The sequence below is a fragment of the Hyla sarda genome, chromosome 4 (genome assembly GCF_029499605.1).
Source record: "Hyla sarda isolate aHylSar1 chromosome 4, aHylSar1.hap1, whole genome shotgun sequence".
In the NCBI taxonomy this organism is placed as follows: domain Eukaryota; kingdom Metazoa; phylum Chordata; class Amphibia; order Anura; family Hylidae; genus Hyla; species Hyla sarda.
The window spans coordinates 27680676-27699201 of NC_079192.1; the positions used below are offsets into that span (position 1 = coordinate 27680676).

Sequence of the window (18526 nt, forward strand, 5' to 3'; positions counted from 1 at the left end):
TGACAGAACATGTTCTCAATGTATTACGCATAGTCGCCATCCTTAAAGGGGTACTCTTGTAGAAAACATTTTTTTTTTTAAATCAACTGGTTCCAGAAAGTTAAACAGATTTGTTAGTTACTTCTATTTAAAAATCTAAATGTTTCCAATACTTATCAGCTGCTGTATGCTCCACAGAAAGTTGTGTAGTTCTTTCCAGTCTGACCACAGTGCTCTCTGTTGACATATCTGTCCATGTCAGGAACTGTCCAGAGCAGGAGAGGTTTATTGGGATTTGCTCCTTCTATATACAGTTCCTGAGACGGACAGAGGTGTCAGCAGAGAGCACAGTGGTCAGACAGAAAAGAAATTCAAATAGAAAAGAACTTCCTGTGGAGCATGGCCCAATGGCAGACACAGAGCCACATGCGCCTTTTGATAAATCCAACAAGAATTGGCAGAGCTCTACATAGGCGTAACATTTCAAAACACAGCACATATTTTCTTCCCCATTGTCTTGTGACAATTTGACTAATAAAAAATATCCTTGCTCAAATAGCTTTCATGGGGTTAAAGAGGTAGGAAATGCTCCAAACGCTGTGCTTGCGCTGTGGGGGTCGGCCACGCCCCCTCGTGCCATCCCAGCCATGCCCCCTCCCATAAACTTGCATTGAGGGGGCGTGACCGTGACATCACAAGGGGGCGTGACCAACCCCCACTGCGTGAACACAGCATTCGGAACATTTGTGTCACGATGCCGGCTGGCAGGAGGTGGATCCTCTGTGCCAGAGAGGGATTGGCGTGGACCGTGCTAGTGGACCGGTTCTAAGTCACTACTGGTTTTCACCAGAGCCCGCCGCAAAGCGGGATGGTCTTGCTGCGGCGGTAGTGACCAGGTCGTATCCACTAGCAACGGCTCAACCTCTCTGACTGCTGAAGATAGGCGCGGTACAAGGGAGTAGACAGAAGCAAGGTCGGACGTAGCAGAAGGTCGGGGCAGGCAGCAAGGATCGTAGTCAGGGGCAACGGCAGGAGGTCTGGAACACAGGCTAGGAACACACAAGGAAACGCTTTCACTGGCACAATGGCAACAAGATCCGGCGAGGGAGTGCAGGGGAAGTGAGGTATACATAGGGAGTGCACAGGTGAACACACTAATTAGAACCACTTGCGCCAATCAGCGGCGCAGTGGCCCTTTAAATCGCAGAGACCCGGCGCGCGCGCGCCCTAGGGAGCGGGGCCGCGCGCGCCGGGACAGGACCGACGGAGAGCGAGTCAGGTACGGGAGCCGGGGTGCGCATCGCGAGCGGGCGCCACCCGCATCGCGAATCGCATCCCGGCTGGAGGCGGTATCGCAGCGCACCGGGTCAGTGGATCTGACCGGAGCGCTGCAGTAGCGAGAGTGTAGCGAGCGCTCCGGGGAGGAGCGGGGACCCGGAGCGCTCGGCGTAACAGTACCCCCCCCCTTGGGTCTCCCCCTCTTCTTAGAGCCTGAGAACCTGAGGAGCAAACTTTTGTCTAGGATATTGTCCTCAGGTTCCCAGGATCTCTCTTCAGGACCACAACCATCCCAATCGACCAAAAAAAAAAGTTTTCCCTCTGACCTTCTTGGAGGCCAGTATCTCCTTTACGGAGAAGATGTCCGAGGAGCCGGAAACAGGAGTGGGAGAAACAAGTTTGGGAGAGAAACGGTTGATGATGAGTGGTTTAAGAAGGGAAACGTGAAAGGCATTAGGAATACGAAGAGAAGGAGGAAGAAGAAGTTTGTAAGAGACAGGATTAATCTGGCACAAAATTTTGAAAGGACCAAGATAGCGTGGTCCCAATTTGTAGCTAGGGACACGGAAGCGGACATATTTAGCGGAGAGCCATACCTTGGGGGGAGCTCTTCTTTTCTTATCAGCAAACTTCTTCATGCGTGATGAAGCCTGTAAGAGAGAATTTTGGGTCTCTTTCCATATGGTGGAAAGATCACGAGATATTTCATCCACAGCGGGCAAACCAGAGGGCAAGGGAGTAGGGAGGGGGGGAAGAGGGTGACGGCCGTACACCACGAAAAATGGGGATTTGGAGGAAGATTCAGAGACTCTGAAGTTATACGAGAATTCGGCCCATGGTAGAAGATCTGCCCAGTCATCCTGGCGGGAGGAAACAAAATGCCGTAAATAATCACCCAGGACCTGGTTAATTCTTTCTACTTGCCCATTGGATTGAGGATGATAGGCAGAAGAAAAGTTTAATTTAATCTTGAGTTGTTTACAGAGAGCCCTCCAGAATTTTGACACGAATTGGACGCCTCTGTCCGAGACGATCTGCGTGGGCAACCCGTGAAGACGAAAAATGTGTACAAAAAATTGTTTTGCCAACTGAGGCGCTGAAGGAAGACCAGGAAGAGGGATGAAATGTGCCATCTTGGAGAATCGATCAACGACCACCCAAACAACAGTGTTGCCACGGGATGGGGGTAAGTCTGTAATAAAGTCCATACCAATCAGAGACCAAGGCTGTTCGGGGACAGGCAGAGGATGAAGAAGACCAGCGGGCTTCTGGCGAGGAGTCTTATCCCGGGCACAGACAGTGCAGGCTCGCACAAAATCCACAACATCCGTCTCCAGAGTCGGCCACCAGTAGAAACGAGAGATGAGTTGCACGGATTTCTTGATGCCCGCATGACCTGCGAGATGGGAGGAGTGACCCCATTTGAGGATTCCGAGGCGTTGGCGTGGAGAGACGAAGGTCTTCCCTGGAGGAGTTTGCCTGATGGAGGCTGGAGAAGTGGAGATCAGGCAGTCAGGAGGAATGATGTGTTGCGGAGAGAGCTCTACTTCCGAGGCATCCGAGGAACGAGAGAGAGCATCGGCCCTAATGTTCTTATCGGCAGGCCGAAAGTGAATTTCAAAATTAAATCGGGCAAAGAACAGAGACCACCTGGCCTGGCGAGGATTCAGCCGTTGGGCAGACTGGAGATAGGAGAGGTTCTTGTGATTGGTGTAAATAATAACTGGAAATCTTGATCCCTCCAGCAGATGCCTCCATTCCTCAAGTGCTAATTTAATGGCTAGTAGCTCTCGATCCCCGATGGAGTAGTTCCTCTCCGCCGGAGATAAGGTCCTAGAAAAAAAACCACAAGTAACAGCATGCCCGGAAGAATTTTTTTGTAGAAGGACCGCTCCAGCTCCTACTGAGGAGGCATCAACCTCCAATAGGAAGGGTTTAGATGGGTCAGGTCTGGAGAGCACGGGAGCCGAAGAAAAGGCAGACTTGAGCTGTTTAAAGGCGTCTTCCGCTTGAGGAGGCCATGACTTAGGATTGGCATCCTTTTTGGTTAAAGCCACGATAGGAGCCACAATGGTAGAAAAATGTGGAATAAATTGTCTGTAATAATTGGCGAACCCCAAAAAACGTTGGATAGCACGGAGTCCGGAGGGGCGTGGCCAATCTAAGACGGCAGAGAGTTTGTCTGGATCCATTTGTAGTCCCTGGCCAGAGACCAAGTATCCTAGGAAAGGAAGAGATTGACATTCAAACAGACATTTCTCCATTTTGGCATAAAGTTGATTGTCACGAAGTCTCTGAAGAACCATGCGGACATGCTGGCGGTGTTCTTCTAGGTTGGCAGAAAAAATCAGGATATCGTCCAGATATACAACAACACAGGAATATAAGAGATCACGAAAAATTTCATTAACAAAGTCTTGGAAGACGGCAGGGGCGTTGCACAGGCCAAAGGGCATGACCAGATACTCAAAGTGTCCATCTCTAGTGTTAAATGCCGTTTTCCATTCATCCCCCTCTCTGATGCGGATGAGATTATAAGCACCTCTTAAGTCCAGTTTGGTAAAGATGTGGGCACCTTGGAGGCGATCAAAGAGTTCAGAGATGAGAGGTAGGGGGTAGCAGTTCTTTACCGTGATTTTATTAAGACCGCGGTAGTCAATGCAAGGACGTAGGGAGCCATCTTTTTTGGACACAAAGAAAAATCCGGCTCCGGCAGGAGAGGAGGATTTGCGGATAAAGCCCTTTTTTAAATTTTCCTGGATGTACTCAGACATAGCAAGAGTCTCTGGGGCAGAGAGAGGATAAATTCTGCCCCGGGGTGGAGTAGTGCCCGGGAGGAGGTCAATAGGACAGTCATAAGGCCTGTGAGGAGGTAGAGTCTCAGCTTGTTTTTTGCAAAAAACATCCGCAAAGTCCATATAGGCCTTAGGGAGACCGGTTACAGGGGGGACCACAGGGTCACGGCAAGGAGAACTGGGAACCGGTTTAAGGCAGTCCTTGAAACAAGAGGAACCCCAACTCTTGATCTCCCCAGTGGACCAATTCAGGGTTGGGGAATGGTGTTGAAGCCAGGGTAGTCCGAGGAGAATTTCGGAAGTGCAATTGGGGAGGACCAAAAACTCAATTTTCTCGTGATGAGGTCCGATGCACATTAGGAGGGGCTCCGTGCGGAAACGTATGGTACAGTCCAATCTTTCATTGTTAACACAATTGATGTAGAGGGGTCTGGCGAGACTGGTCACCGGGATGTTGAACCTGTTGATGAGAGAGGCCAAAATAAAATTTCCTGCAGATCCGGAATCCAAGAAGGCCATAGTAGAGAAGGAGAAGGTAGAGGCAGATATCCACACAGGCACAGTAAGACGTGGAGAAGCAGAGTTGACATCAAGGACTGTCTCACCTTTGTGCGGAGTCAGCGTACGTCTTTCCAGGCGGGGAGGACGGATAGGACAATCCTTCAGGAAGTGTTCGGTACCGGCACAGTACAGGCAGAGATTCTCCATGCGGCGTCGTGTCCTCTCTTGAGGTGTCAGGCGAGACCGGTCGACCTGCATAGCCTCCACGGCGGGAGGCACAGGAACGGATTGCAGGGGACCAGAGGAGAGAGGAGCCGGGGAGAAAAAACGCCTCGTGCGAACAAAGTCCATATCCTGGCGGAACTCCTGACGCCTTTCGGAAAAACGCATGTCAATGCGAGTGGCTAGATGAATGAGTTCATGTAGGTTAGCAGGGATTTCTCGTGCGGCCAGAACATCTTTAATGTTGCTGGATAGGCCTTTTTTAAAGGTCGCGCAGAGGGCCTCATTATTCCAGGATAGTTCAGAAGCAAGAGTACGGAATTGTACGGCGTACTCGCCAACGGAAGAATTACCCTGGACCAGGTTCAACAGGGCAGTCTCAGCAGAAGAGGCTCGGGCAGGTTCCTCAAAGACACTTCGAATTTCCGAGAAGAAGGAGTGTACAGAGGCAGTGACGGGGTCATTGCGGTCCCAGAGCGGTGTGGCCCATGACAGAGCTTTTCCAGACAGAAGGCTGACTACGAAAGCCACCTTAGACCTTTCAGTAGGAAACTGGTCCGACATCATCTCCAAGTGCAGGGAACATTGAGAAAGAAAGCCACGGCAAAATTTAGAGTCCCCATCAAATTTATCCGGCAAGGATAGTCGTAGGCCTGAAGCGGCCACTCGCTGCAGAGGAGGTGCAGGAGCTGGCGGAGGAGATGATTGCTGAAGCTGTGGTAGTAGCTGCTGTAGCATCACGGTCAGTTGAGACAGCTGGTGGCCTTGTTGCGCTATCTGTTGTGACTGCTGGGCGACCACCGTGGTGAGGTCGGCGACAACTGGCAGAGGGACTTCAGCGGGATCCATGGCCGGATCTACTGTCACGATGCCGGCTGGCAGGAGGTGGATCCTCTGTGCCAGAGAGGGATTGGCGTGGACCGTGCTAGTGGACCGGTTCTAAGTCACTACTGGTTTTCACCAGAGCCCGCCGCAAAGCGGGATGGTCTTGCTGCGGCGGTAGTGACCAGGTCGTATCCACTAGCAACGGCTCAACCTCTCTGACTGCTGAAGATAGGCGCGGTACAAGGGAGTAGACAGAAGCAAGGTCGGACGTAGCAGAAGGTCGGGGCAGGCAGCAAGGATCGTAGTCAGGGGCAACGGCAGGAGGTCTGGAACACAGGCTAGGAACACACAAGGAAACGCTTTCACTGGCACAATGGCAACAAGATCCGGCGAGGGAGTGCAGGGGAAGTGAGGTATACATAGGGAGTGCACAGGTGAACACACTAATTAGAACCACTTGCGCCAATCAGCGGCACAGTGGCCCTTTAAATCGCAGAGACCCGGCGCGCGCGCGCCCTAGGGAGCGGGGCCGCGCGCGCCGGGACAGGACCGACGGAGAGCGAGTCAGGTACGGGAGCCGGGGTGCGCATCGCGAGCGGGCGCCACCCGCATCGCGAATCGCATCCCGGCTGGAGGCGGTATCGCAGCGCACCGGGTCAGTGGATCTGACCGGAGCGCTGCAGTAGCGAGAGTGTAGCGAGCGCTCTGGGGAGGAGCGGGGACCCGGAGCGCTCGGCGTAACAATTTGGAACATTTAGTTTCCACGCTGGCCAGTGGAGTACCCCTTTAAGAGGAGTTTTATAGCTAATGGTCTGTTGTTTCCATTTTTTTCATTTATTTATTTTATTTTTTTTACTCTTTTAGGCTATAACCTACTTCATACATGAATTTAATTGTCAGATGAAAGATATCGAAATTTCATACAAATCACTCTGCCCCATTACTTTTCCTCTGATGTTAGCCGTCATGCTTCCTGACGTGTTTTTGGAATACAGCCCACTCCATGGTTGGTGCTGATCAGCCACTGCTGCCACTTAAGCCCTCTTAGGTTTTGTATGTTCTGTACAATAAATCTTCCAAAGGACAATATACAGTGACCCCTCAACTTACAATGGCCTCAACATACAATAGTTTCCCCATACAATGGTCTTTTCTGGACCATTGTAACTTGAAACCAGACTTAACATACAATGTACAGACAGTCCAGATCTGTGAAACGTGTCAATGGCCGGAAGAATCGACCAATCAGTGGGGCATTTTACTGGTAAAACCCCTGTTTTACTAAAGCGTATGCACTGACTGCTGTTTGGTAGCGCCCCCTACAGTACAGGGAGGTATTACATGTTCTGCACTCTTTACCTGTATTACTGAAGTGTATGCACTGACTGGTGTCTGGTAGCGCCCCCTACAGTACAGGGAGGCATTACATGTTCTGTACTACTCTTTACCTGTATAACTGAAGTGTATGCACTGACTGGTGTCTGGTAGCGCCCCCTACAGTACAGGGAGGTATTACATGTTCTGTACTACTCTTTACCTGTATTACTGAAGTGTATGCACTGACTGGTGTCTGGTAGCGCCCCCTACAGTACAGGGAGGTATTACATGTTCTGTACTACTCTTTACCTGTATTACTGAAGTGTATGCACTGACTGGTGTCTGGTAGCGCCCCCTACAGTACAGGGAGGTATTACATGTTCTGTACTCTTTACCTGTGCCAGGGTTAGCTGCTCCTTTGGACACCTGGTGAGGGCGGCTCCATGTTACTTTTTTAGGACATTGCGTACGTACAGGACCCTGAAGAAGATCATGTCCTCTACATAGACAGTGATTACAGCTCCAGCAGATCTTTCTTACTTTTATATGTAAGGATTTGCTTTATCTATATTAGTTATCTACTTATTTTTCTTTAATCCCCACTTTTTCCTATTTTTGGATGACATTTTGGTGGCTTCAGAACCAATTACCAGGTTTCCATAGAGTCATGGTCTCAACATACAATGGTTTCCCCATACAATGGTCATCCTGGAACCGATTAATATTGTAACTTGAGGGTATATATAGTAACATAGATCTGTATTCTTGCAGTTGGTGGTGACAGGCCAAGAAAACCGAGTGTACACCCCCGGCTCTTCCATGACACTCACGGTGAAAGCTGATCACAAGGCCATAGTGGGGTTGGTTACTGTGCAAAAACGACTCTATGAGCAGAATGAAAAGCTGAGGATGTGGCAAAAAAAGGTGAGTGCCCCCTCTCAATGACTATTAACTCCGAATCATGATGTCATCATATTATCGATTAGGGAGTCATGATTTTATGAGCAGGGACGCGGACATGTTATAATGCCAATAGGAAATGTAGGATTGGCTAGTTCCTGGTATCACGGACAGATGTGCTGGGTTTCATGGTCCTAGTGATCATCCATATCATTGTATCTGTGTCCCCTTTTCTTTGGTAGTGCCCAATGGTGCCCCTGGTATCTTCAGACTAACAACACCCCTGACTGGAACATTGGTGGGAATTTATTATTGGGGAACCCAAGGTCTCAGCTCGGTTTGTACACCAAAATGTTTGCACACAATCCTCACACCTAATCTTTCCATGTCATGCTCCAGAATTTTTTTGTATACCCGACAAACCCTTCAGTGTACATTTTAAAACCTAAAAGAAGAGTGTGTCAGCAGTTTGGAGCCAAAATCTGTAAAAGTTAATAATTAAAACCAAACTTTTTGCTTGGAAAATGTCAGAATCAAGCTGACCAGAATTAAAGGGGTACTCCCGTGGAAAACTTTTTTTTTTTAAATCAACAGGTGCCAGTACTTTTTAGGGGCTACATACTACAGAGGAAATGCTTTTCTTTTTGGATTTCTCCGATGCCATGACCACAGTGCTCTCTGCTGACCTCTGCTGTCCATTTTTGGAACTGTCCAGAGCGGGAGAAAATCCCCATAGCAAATATATGCTGCTCTGGACAGTTCCTAAAATGGACAGCAGAGGTCAGCAGAGAGCACTGTGGTCAAGACATCAGAGAAATCCAAAAAGAAAAGCATTTCCTCTGTAGTATCCAGCCCATAAAATGCATTGGAAGGTTTAAGATTTTTGAATAGAAGTCATTTACAAATCTGTTTAGCTTTCTGGCACCAGTTGATTTAGGTATAACACTATGTGAGAAAAAAATAGTGGTAAGGGAGGTGCTAAATAAAACTTAACATTTATTAATGTCCTGATAAAATATAAAGTCACATGATAGTGATGAAGTTTGATCAGCTGGGTACAGTGCCACCAATGCGACACTGTTTTATAGAAAGACACTGTTAATAACACAAGTCATCTCCTAGGTTTCTCAGGAGACTAGAACCCCTATTGAATCCTCTCTATTCCCAACGCGTTTCTGGCGCCCCTATTGGTATAGCTCCTTCCTCAGGGGAATTTTAAAGGGGGTATCGCATGCCTTACAACATCTGCTTTGCAGCCAAACAGAATATTTATTTATATATAGTTTGCTACATAAGTGTTGGGCTCCAAATACATTACAAGATCAAGCCAGCGCTTTCAGGATTTCTGCTGTGTACTCAGCCCTGAAGTGATGTACGATTAAGCTGATCTTCTCCTGATTAATACTCCGGGAGCGCAGCGTCCTGCAGTAGCAGAAATGCCGGCTTGTTTTAGCTCGGCGCGCGCCGAGCTGAAACAATACAATACAGTAAAGAGGTGGACACACAGAGGTTAAATGATTATAGATAATGGCCTGATGTTATGTTGGTAGAGATGCCCAAAAATATAGACTTGTAAGTGTGGTAAGATGATCACCGCATACCAAATATAAGATAGTTGCTTGATGAAATGAGATTATCCACACTAGAAAAATAAAGAAACATAGTCTCTTCAAATGAGGTATTTAACCCTTAAATCTTTGTTTGTATCTAATAATATACATGTTTTGTATCTAATATTTATATCTGTTGTGCCTACTAATTATTTTATCTAACATTTATATTGCTAATTATCTATTGTTGTAATTATCGTACCTATTGTCACTTAGTATTGTGACTACTAGACCTCATTTGCCTCCTCTCATTCCCTGATGAGCCCTACAAACTATCGGGTGAAATGCGTTGGTTAGAGAGGTTTGCTTATTAAGTGTCATCATAATTTTTGTGATTTGATCTTTCCTTTCCCCATCCACACTTAGTTTAGGAGTTACCAACCTAGATAGGTAGGAACTCTAGTGTAGATATTCACCTGTATCCTATCCCTTTATCCCATCACTTTATATATATATTTTTTGTGTATTGCTACCTTGTGGGCACTTTATTACTTTTAGTAAAAAATATTGAAATTATCTTTTGCCTAATTGGTGTTCATTTGCTAATATACAATAGTTCAATTCTCTACGCCAAAGGATTTATTTATCATTCTGGTTTTTAAGGTACCAGTCATCCTTTTCCTTTATAGTGGTATACCAGTTGATTTGAAAAAAAAAAAAACTTTTCCACGGGAGCACCCCTTTAAAGTGGTTAAAACTATCCAGTTTGTAGATGTTGCATTTACTGTTGATTTATGTTTGTGTTTTATTCATTTTAATTTGTCATTTTTTTATTATTATAAATATTAGATTTGCTATAAATTTGTGATAAATAAAAATGTACAGCTAATATAGAAAACAAAACATCCATTTGTGTAGCAATTTTTTTTTACGTTATCTGCAGGGGTCACGAGGCTAATAGAGCAAACTACCTTAAAGGGGTACCTCAGCTTGTACAAAAAATATCCCCTATACTGTGGATAGAGGATAAGTGTCTGATCGCGAGGGGTCCATCCAATGGTGATGACTTGCTTACCCAATCACCAGCTGAGGTGGAACATTGCAGCAGCAGCTGGTGATTGGCTGACTGGGCTGTCACTCCCAAAATAAGTTTGTCTAGGAAGGTTAGGGCCAGAGTGCTTAGGGAGATGAGTAGGTTCCCGTTCTGGAGATCACAGGGGGTCCAATCAGTCAGACCCCTCACAATCAGACACTTATCCTCTATGCACAAGAGAAGGGATATGTTACATACTTGAGTTCCCCTTTAAGGGATGGTCCTGACTAATATTGGAAACTAGATATAGGGTGGACACGGATAATGGGGAAAACTACATGGGAAACCTAGATAAAAAGGAGTGCCTGATGGGTATGTCACATGGCAAAATGGTATTAACCTGGTGTCCCACAGTGACCCACAACCTTCTTGTTATTGAAGACTACATACACAGGGAAGAAAATAGACTTCTCACACTTAGATTCCTTCAAACAACTTAATCCAAATCCAGTACAATATGTATACTGGAATATAGCTTTGGAGTTAAAAATGTTGTCACTGTCCCTTTTTTGAAATGCTGTTTACCCACTCTTTGGCGGTAATTTGTGACAAGACACTCAGACAGGCGCATCCAGAGACATGGCAGACAGCACCCAACCATTTGGCTCACATAAAGATTAGATCTTTAACACAGTGCACCGCTGAGTTGGCGCTGCGGCATTTTCACAGGGTAAATCACATTTGGCTTGAAATGATGATGAAGTATAAGTAGACAAGTAGATCTCAGAGATCGGAGCTCATTATCCTTTACTATCAGCCTTTGGAATAGGGTCTTTAGTGTACCATTTTAATAACCCTACCCCATTTGTATTTTGCAGGTATGGGATATAATTGATAAATCAGACCTTGGCTGCACCCCAGGAAGAGGAGTCGATAACATGGAAGTGTTTTATGATGCTGGACTGGCTGTACAGAGCAACTTCAAAGTGGAAACTCGCACGCGAGCAGGTGAAGAACATGGAAGTCTGTTATTTTTTTTTTAAGTGATCATAGTATATGTGCTTACACCCCCCCCCCCCCTCTACTATCCAACATCGATGGTCCCCAGTCTCCCTGCCATTGCAGGATTCAGGACATGCCATACTGGTATAAGTACAGCACCGATTGGCAATGTCCCTTAGATAAGTCCAATGTTTATTGGTAGAGATAGGCAAATCAAAGCTGACAAAGTCGAATTCATTAAGAATGTAATGAAAATTATGATTCGGAACAAATCCAAATTTCCTCGCGCTTCGTGGTAACAAATCGCTTCATTTACTACATTTTGTGTGGGGGGCTAAAATGGCGGCGACACGTGTGAGGACATGGGGCAAGGAACTCTGGGAAGGCGGGTAATTGGGATCATTGTGAATCACATGACGGCATGCAGCCTATCAGCAGCCAGCCAGCCCTGTGATGTCATAGCCCTATATATTCGGCAGTCATTGCCGAATACGTGCATTTTGCTGAGAGATCAGAGATTGTGTGTGCGCACTGACAATACAGATCTTTATAGTGGTGAATCCATTGACCTCAAGCCCACATTTTTTCTTGCTAGAGAGAGAGCAGACACTGTGTGGTCACTAATCACCGTTACTGCTGACAATTCAGATCAGCACAGGGGAAATCCATTGACCTCAAATCCGCATCACTGCAGGCAGGCAGGGAAAGTTTAGAAGACGTTTCATAGTCTGCCAATTTAGATCATCACAGGAAGCACTCCCCATTCAAAGACTGCAAGCAACCAGAGTTCTGAGAGAAAGAGTACGTTTTTTCTGTTGCAACTGTACTGGGGTGTATTACTGTAAAAAAAAAAGTAAAAAATATACACACTCTGCAGTTCTACATTTTTTTCTGGTTAAAACTAATAGAGGGCAGTAAGTGTAAAAGCAGGGATGTAAAAACACACATTGAGTGTTCCGCAAGTTTCTGTTGTAGCCGTATAGGGGCGTATTGCTCTATAAAGAGTAAAATATATACGCACACCACTGTTCTACAAGTATGTCAGGCAGAGAAGTGCCAGGCCGTGCAGAGGAGTGACAGAGGCCTAAATTCATCAGGCGCAGGCAGAGGTCACAGCAGAGAAAGGGCACGTGGCAGCAGGAGTCGCAGCGAGAGGTCTGAGCTCCTGGTGTCAGCTAGCGGTCGTGCCTTGACCAGCAACCCATCTGCTGTCATCGATTGGTTAACTCGGTCATCCACTTCATCCCAAGTGACATCCGACAACCCCAGTTAATCCTCAGACTCAACCCTCAGTTGGCATGTCCCTGTCCTCCAACTGCCTCTGTCCTATACTGTTCCCTCACGCAGAGAAGTATTATATGTTGTGGGTCCAGCTCCACTAAACAGCAAAGACGATGAAATAGAGGACAGTCAGCAGCTACTGCTTAGCAAAGATGAGGGAGAGACATTCGCCGCTTCCTTCGCTAGGCGGGCAAGTAGTGATGGGGAGAGTGACGTGGAAGGTGGTGTTGCGAGTGTTCAGACTCCTGAAACAGACACTGTTGAGTAACTTAAGGAGGACATCAGTGACGTGCAGACACAACTCAATGATGAAGAAGCCGATCGCACTTGGGAGCTGGGTGCTGAAGGGGCTTCATCATCATCAGGGTGGCAGATTGCCCGTGAGGCAGCAGCTGAGCCAGCAAGGTGTTAGCATGGTTGGGAGTCAGCAGAGTGGCAGTCTGGAGTCAAACATGCCCGGGGGAGACCACCTGCTTCACAACAGCCTACCTACCCGGGAGGTAGTGGAGCAGGGGTTCCTGGAGTCCGCGCAGACTGCTGGGGGGAAAATCAGCTACTCGGCGGTGTGGCAGTTTTTTTGTCAAATATCTGGAGGAGGTTAACATAGCCACATGCAAGATGTGTTGGCAGAGGGTGAAGCGTGGTCAGGGTCCCAATGTTGGCACCACGGCCCTGCGTCAACATTTGCAGCTTCACCATAAAGCGGCCTGGGAGAACCGTGGCTCTGATGTGGTGGTCCAGCCTGCTGCGGCAACCGCTGCATCACCCAATGGTATGCTGCTCTCTGTTTCAGCCAGGCAAAGCTCCACCACCTCAGACAAGGGGAGCTGTCTGCCATTCCCATCTTCTGTTGGTCCAGATGCTCCTGCTCCTCCTACTTCTCGTCAGTCATTCTGGCAGCAATCAATCACCAAAGAAACTTCCAAGTGACAGCAGTATGCACCCACTCATCCAACAGCACAGAAGCTGAATCTGCTCCTGTCCAAGTTGCTGGTGGTGCAGTCCCTCCCTTTTCAAGTGGTGGACTCTGCACCTTTCAGAGAACTGATGGCTTGTGCTGAGCCAAGGTGGAGAGTCCCAAGCCGTCATTTCTTTGCGAATAAATCAGTACCAGCTTTGCACAAATATGTAGAACAGAAGGTGGGCCAGTCCTTGAGCCTGTCAGTGTTTACCAAAGTGCACGGCAGCACTGACTTGTGGATCTGTAACTACGGTCAGGGACAATACATGTCCTTTACTGCCTACTGGGTGAATGTGGTTCCTGAACAGCTACACCAGCAACTTGGCCAGGTCACGCCGCTTCCGCCTCCACCTTCTCACGCTGTTGGTCCTGCGACAATGTCTGACTCCATTCTCCACCATGTCCTCAGCCTCCTCTGCCCTGACAAGTCTCAGTGCCCCTCCAGCATATCAAGTGTGCAGGGCACGGCGGTATCACACTGTTCTTCACCTAGTTTGCCTTGGCGAAAGGAGTCACACAGGGGAGGAACTGCTCAAAGTGATTAGTCAAGAAATCAAATCATGTCTTTCTCCGCGATGACTGAAAATGGGAACCATGGTGACCGACAACGGGAAGAACATCTTGTCTGCACTGCGTCAAGGAAGTCTGAGCTATGCGCCCTGCATGGCACATATGTTAAATCTGGTTGTCAAGCGGTTCCTAAAGTGTTCACCCATCTGCAAGGGCACTGTAGAGGTGGTGCCTACATGTAACGGCCACATGAGCCCTGTGGAGGCTGAAATTGAAGGGCAGGAGGAGGAGGAACGGGAGGAGGACAGTGGAGCAAAGGCAATGTGCAACCAAATGGGTTGTTTTGATACTCAGCTGACAGGAGAGGAGGAGTAGCCAGAGGAGCAGAGTGATTAGGAAGACAAGACAGAGGACCTAGACACACCGTGGCAGTATGCAGTGGAGATGGAGGCAGGGAGTCCTTCCGAGTCACTTGCACAAATGGCACGATGCATGCTTACTTGCTTGTATAGTGACTGCCTAATTGTCACCATTTGGCAGCGGGATGACTTCTGGCTCTCCACCTTGTTGGACCCTCACTACCGGCACAAAATGGGGGGCATTTTTTACACCTACTGAGAGAGAGGACAAACTAACCTACAACAGAGGCTTTCTGTAGTAGCTTTCTTCACCTGCATAGTGAAGCAACTAATCAACAGCAGCAGGTAGAACTTGAGCAGGACATGAACCAGCAGGTGGTGGCATACTTGGACATGACCCTGCCAACCCACATTGAAGATCCGTTGGACTTCTAGACAGCCAAACTGGATTTGTGGCTGCAACAAGCACAGTTTGCCCTGGAAAAGCTGTCCTGCCCGGCCAGTAGTGTGGCATCAGAGCAGATGTTTAGTATGGCAGGGGCCATAGGAGGACTCACCTGTCCACCAAAAATGTGGAGAGACTGACCTTTGTGAAGATGAATCAGTCTTGAATCAGCCAGGATTTCCACCCACCAATGCCTGATGCATCAGACTAGATTATCCATGGTGCCACACCAACACTTTGACAAAAGAGACCGGTTTCTTCTGCCTACCTGCTTCAGTTACTATTCAGATCCTGCCACCCGCCTGATGCCACACATCTGATGCCAAGTGCTCCTTCTTTCACCCACCTTTGTCAGCGGGTACTGGTATTGCCACCTACCACCCCACCCTGTCACCAGGTCACTTTCAGGACTCCTGATACTGCTGCTGCCATGTCCAGGCTCTGTCATTGTGCTGCTCTATGGCCTACATGGGCTGCCACCACCTCCAGGCTGTGTCATTGTGCTGCCATGTGATCTCCTCATGCTGCTTCCACCTCCAGGCTGTGTCATTGTGCCGCCCTATGGTCTCGTCATGCTGCTGCCACATCCAGGCTCAATGAGTCATTGTGCCACTCATTGCAGTTTCACAGTACCAGCCATGTTGACTTACATGTGTATGGCTTAATATTTTAGACAAGTAGCCCTCCCGGGTCAGGCCTGCACCACTGAGAGGGAGGACAAACTGACACACTACTCTGTCATTGTGCCGCTCTGCAGCCTACATAGCCTGCCACCACCTCCAGACTGTGTCATTGTGCCGCCATATGATCTCATGAGCTGATGGCACATTAAACTCAGTAATCTCTTTAAACTCTTCAATTGACATCTCAAAAATCTGTTTAATCTCTTTAATTGTGATGCCATATGGTCTCCCGACCCTGCTGCCATGACCAGGCTCTGTCATTGTGCCACTCTGTGGCAGTGATTCTAATAGCGACGCATGTAATCTGCATGTCATACTGAATAACTAACAGTATTATTTCACTGCCCCAGCACACTCCCTATGCGTTTTACGGCAAGGCAAAGTGTTCTACACCCCTGTGGAGGCTCTATGTAACCCAGAAATAGCCGTTTTTAATAGAAATTTGTCGTGAATAAATTTGGATCAAACCCAAATTTTTGGGGAGAATTCGGTGAATTGGCCAAGTCAAATTTTTGAAAAATTCGCCATCTCTATTTATTGTCATCAAAATACACAATTATGCAATGTTTCGACCTTTATGGTGTTTATCAGACATACCATAAAGGTCTGGGATGCCAAAAATCATGTGAACACTACTTCTATAATTGCTTTTGGACTTATTTATTGGATGAACATTTGGAACCAGCTTTTGGGATTACTGGATAACTGACGTCCATCCTGTGTGTTTGTCACGATGCCGGCTGGCAGGAGGTGGATCCTCTGTGCCAGAGAGGGATTGGCGTGGACCGTGCTAGTGGACCGGTTCTAAGTCACTACTGGTTTTCACCAGAGCCCGCCGCAAAGCGGGATGGTCTTGCTGCGGCGGTAGTGACCAGGTCGTATCCACTAGCAACGGCTCAACCTCTCTGACTGCTGAAGATAGGCGCGGTACAAGGGAGTAGACAGAAGCAAGGTCGGACGTAGCAGAAGGTCGGGGCAGGCAGCAAGGATCGTAGTCAGGGGCAACGGCAGGAGGTCTGGAACACAGGCTAGGAACACACAAGGAAACGCTTTCACTGGCACAATGGCAACAAGATCCGGCGAGGGAGTGCAGGGGAAGTGAGGTATACATAGGGAGTGCACAGGTGAACACACTAATTAGAACCACTTGCGCCAATCAGCGGCGCAGTGGCCCTTTAAATCGCAGAGACCCGGCGCGCGCGCGCCCTAGGGAGCGGGGCCGCGCGCGCCGGGACAGGACCGACGGAGAGCGAGTCAGGTACGGGAGCCGGGGTGCGCATCGCGAGCGGGCGCCACCCGCATCGCGAATCGCATCCCGGCTGGAGGCGGTATCGCAGCGCACCGGGTCAGTGGATCTGACCGGAGCGCTGCAGTAGCGAGAGTGTAGCGAGCGCTCCGGGGAGGAGCGGGGACCCGGAGTGCTCGGCGTAACAGTACCCCCCCCCTTGGGTCTCCCCCTCTTCTTAGAGCCTGAGAACCTGAGGAGCAGACTTTTGTCTAGGATATTGTCCTCAGGTTCCCAGGATCTCTCTTCAGGACCACAACCCTCCCAATCGACCAAAAAAAAAGTTTTCCCTCTGACCTTCTTGGAGGCCAGTATCTCCTTTACGGAGAAGATGTCCGAGGAGCCGGAAACAGGAGTGGGAGAAACAAGTTTGGGAGAGAAACGGTTGATGATGAGTGGTTTAAGAAGAGAAACGTGAAAGGCATTAGGAATACGAAGAGAAGGAGGAAGAAGAAGTTTGTAAGAGACAGGATTAATCTGGCACAAAATTTTGAAAGGACCAAGATAGCGTGGTCCCAATTTGTAGCTAGGGACACGGAAGCGGACATATTTAGCGGAGAGCCATACCTTGTCTCCAGGAGAAAAAATGGGGGGAGCTCTTCTTTTCTTATCAGCAAACTTCTTCATGCGTGATGAAGCCTGTAAGAGAGAATTTGGGGTCTCTTTCCATATGGTGGAAAGATCACGAGATATTTCATCCACAGCGGGCAAACCAGAGGGCAAGGGAGTAGGGAGGGGGGGAAGAGGGTGACGGCCGTACACCACGAAAAATGGGGATTTGGAGGAAGATTCAGAGACTCTGAAGTTATACGAGAATTCGGCCCATGGTAGAAGATCTGCCCAGTCATCCTGGCGGGAGGAAACAAAATGCCGTAAATAATCACCCAGGACCTGGTTAATTCTTTCTACTTGCCCATTGGATTGAGGATGATAGGCAGAAGAAAAGTTTAATTTAATCTTGAGTTGTTTACAGAGAGCCCTCCAGAATTTTGACACGAATTGGACGCCTCTGTCCGAGACGATCTGCGTGGGCAACCCGTGAAGACGAAAAATGTGTACAAAAAATTGCTTTGCCAACTGAGGCGCTGAAGGGAGACCAGGAAGAGGGATGAAATGTGCCATCTTGGAGAATCGATCAACGACCACCCAAACAACAGTGTTGTCACGGGATGGGGGTAAGTCTGTAATAAAGTCCATACCAATCAGAGACCAAGGCTGTTCGGGGACAGGCAGAGGATGAAGAAGACCAGCGGGCTTCTGGCGAGGAGTCTTATCCCGGGCACAGACAGTGCAGGCTCGCACAAAATCCACAACATCCGTCTCCAGAGTCGGCCACCAATAGAAACGAGAGATGAGTTGCACGGATTTCTTGATGCCCGCATGACCTGCGAGATGGGAGGAGTGACCCCATTTGAGGATTCTGAGGCGTTGGCGTTGAGAGACGAAGGTCTTCCCTGGAGGAGTTTGCCTGATGGAGGCTGGAGAAGTGGAGATCAGGCAGTCAGGAGGAATGATGTGTTGCGGAGAGAGCTCTACTTCCGAGGCATCCGAGGAACGAGAGAGAGCATCGGCCCTAATGTTCTTATCGGCAGGCCGAAAG

The 18526-nt window shown here is 48.3% G+C and overlaps 1 protein-coding gene across 1 annotated transcript in view; it reads left to right on the forward strand.

The window, feature by feature from the left end:
• LOC130367336 (complement C3-like) overlaps positions 1-18526 on the forward strand; it is a 163079-nt gene that overhangs the window by 35251 nt on the left and 109302 nt on the right. Inside the window, exons 14-15 of the mRNA XM_056569745.1 lie at positions 7689-7841; positions 11279-11408. Coding sequence (XP_056425720.1) covers positions 7689-7841; positions 11279-11408 — 283 coding nt within the window. The remainder of the gene's footprint in view (positions 1-7688; positions 7842-11278; positions 11409-18526) is intronic.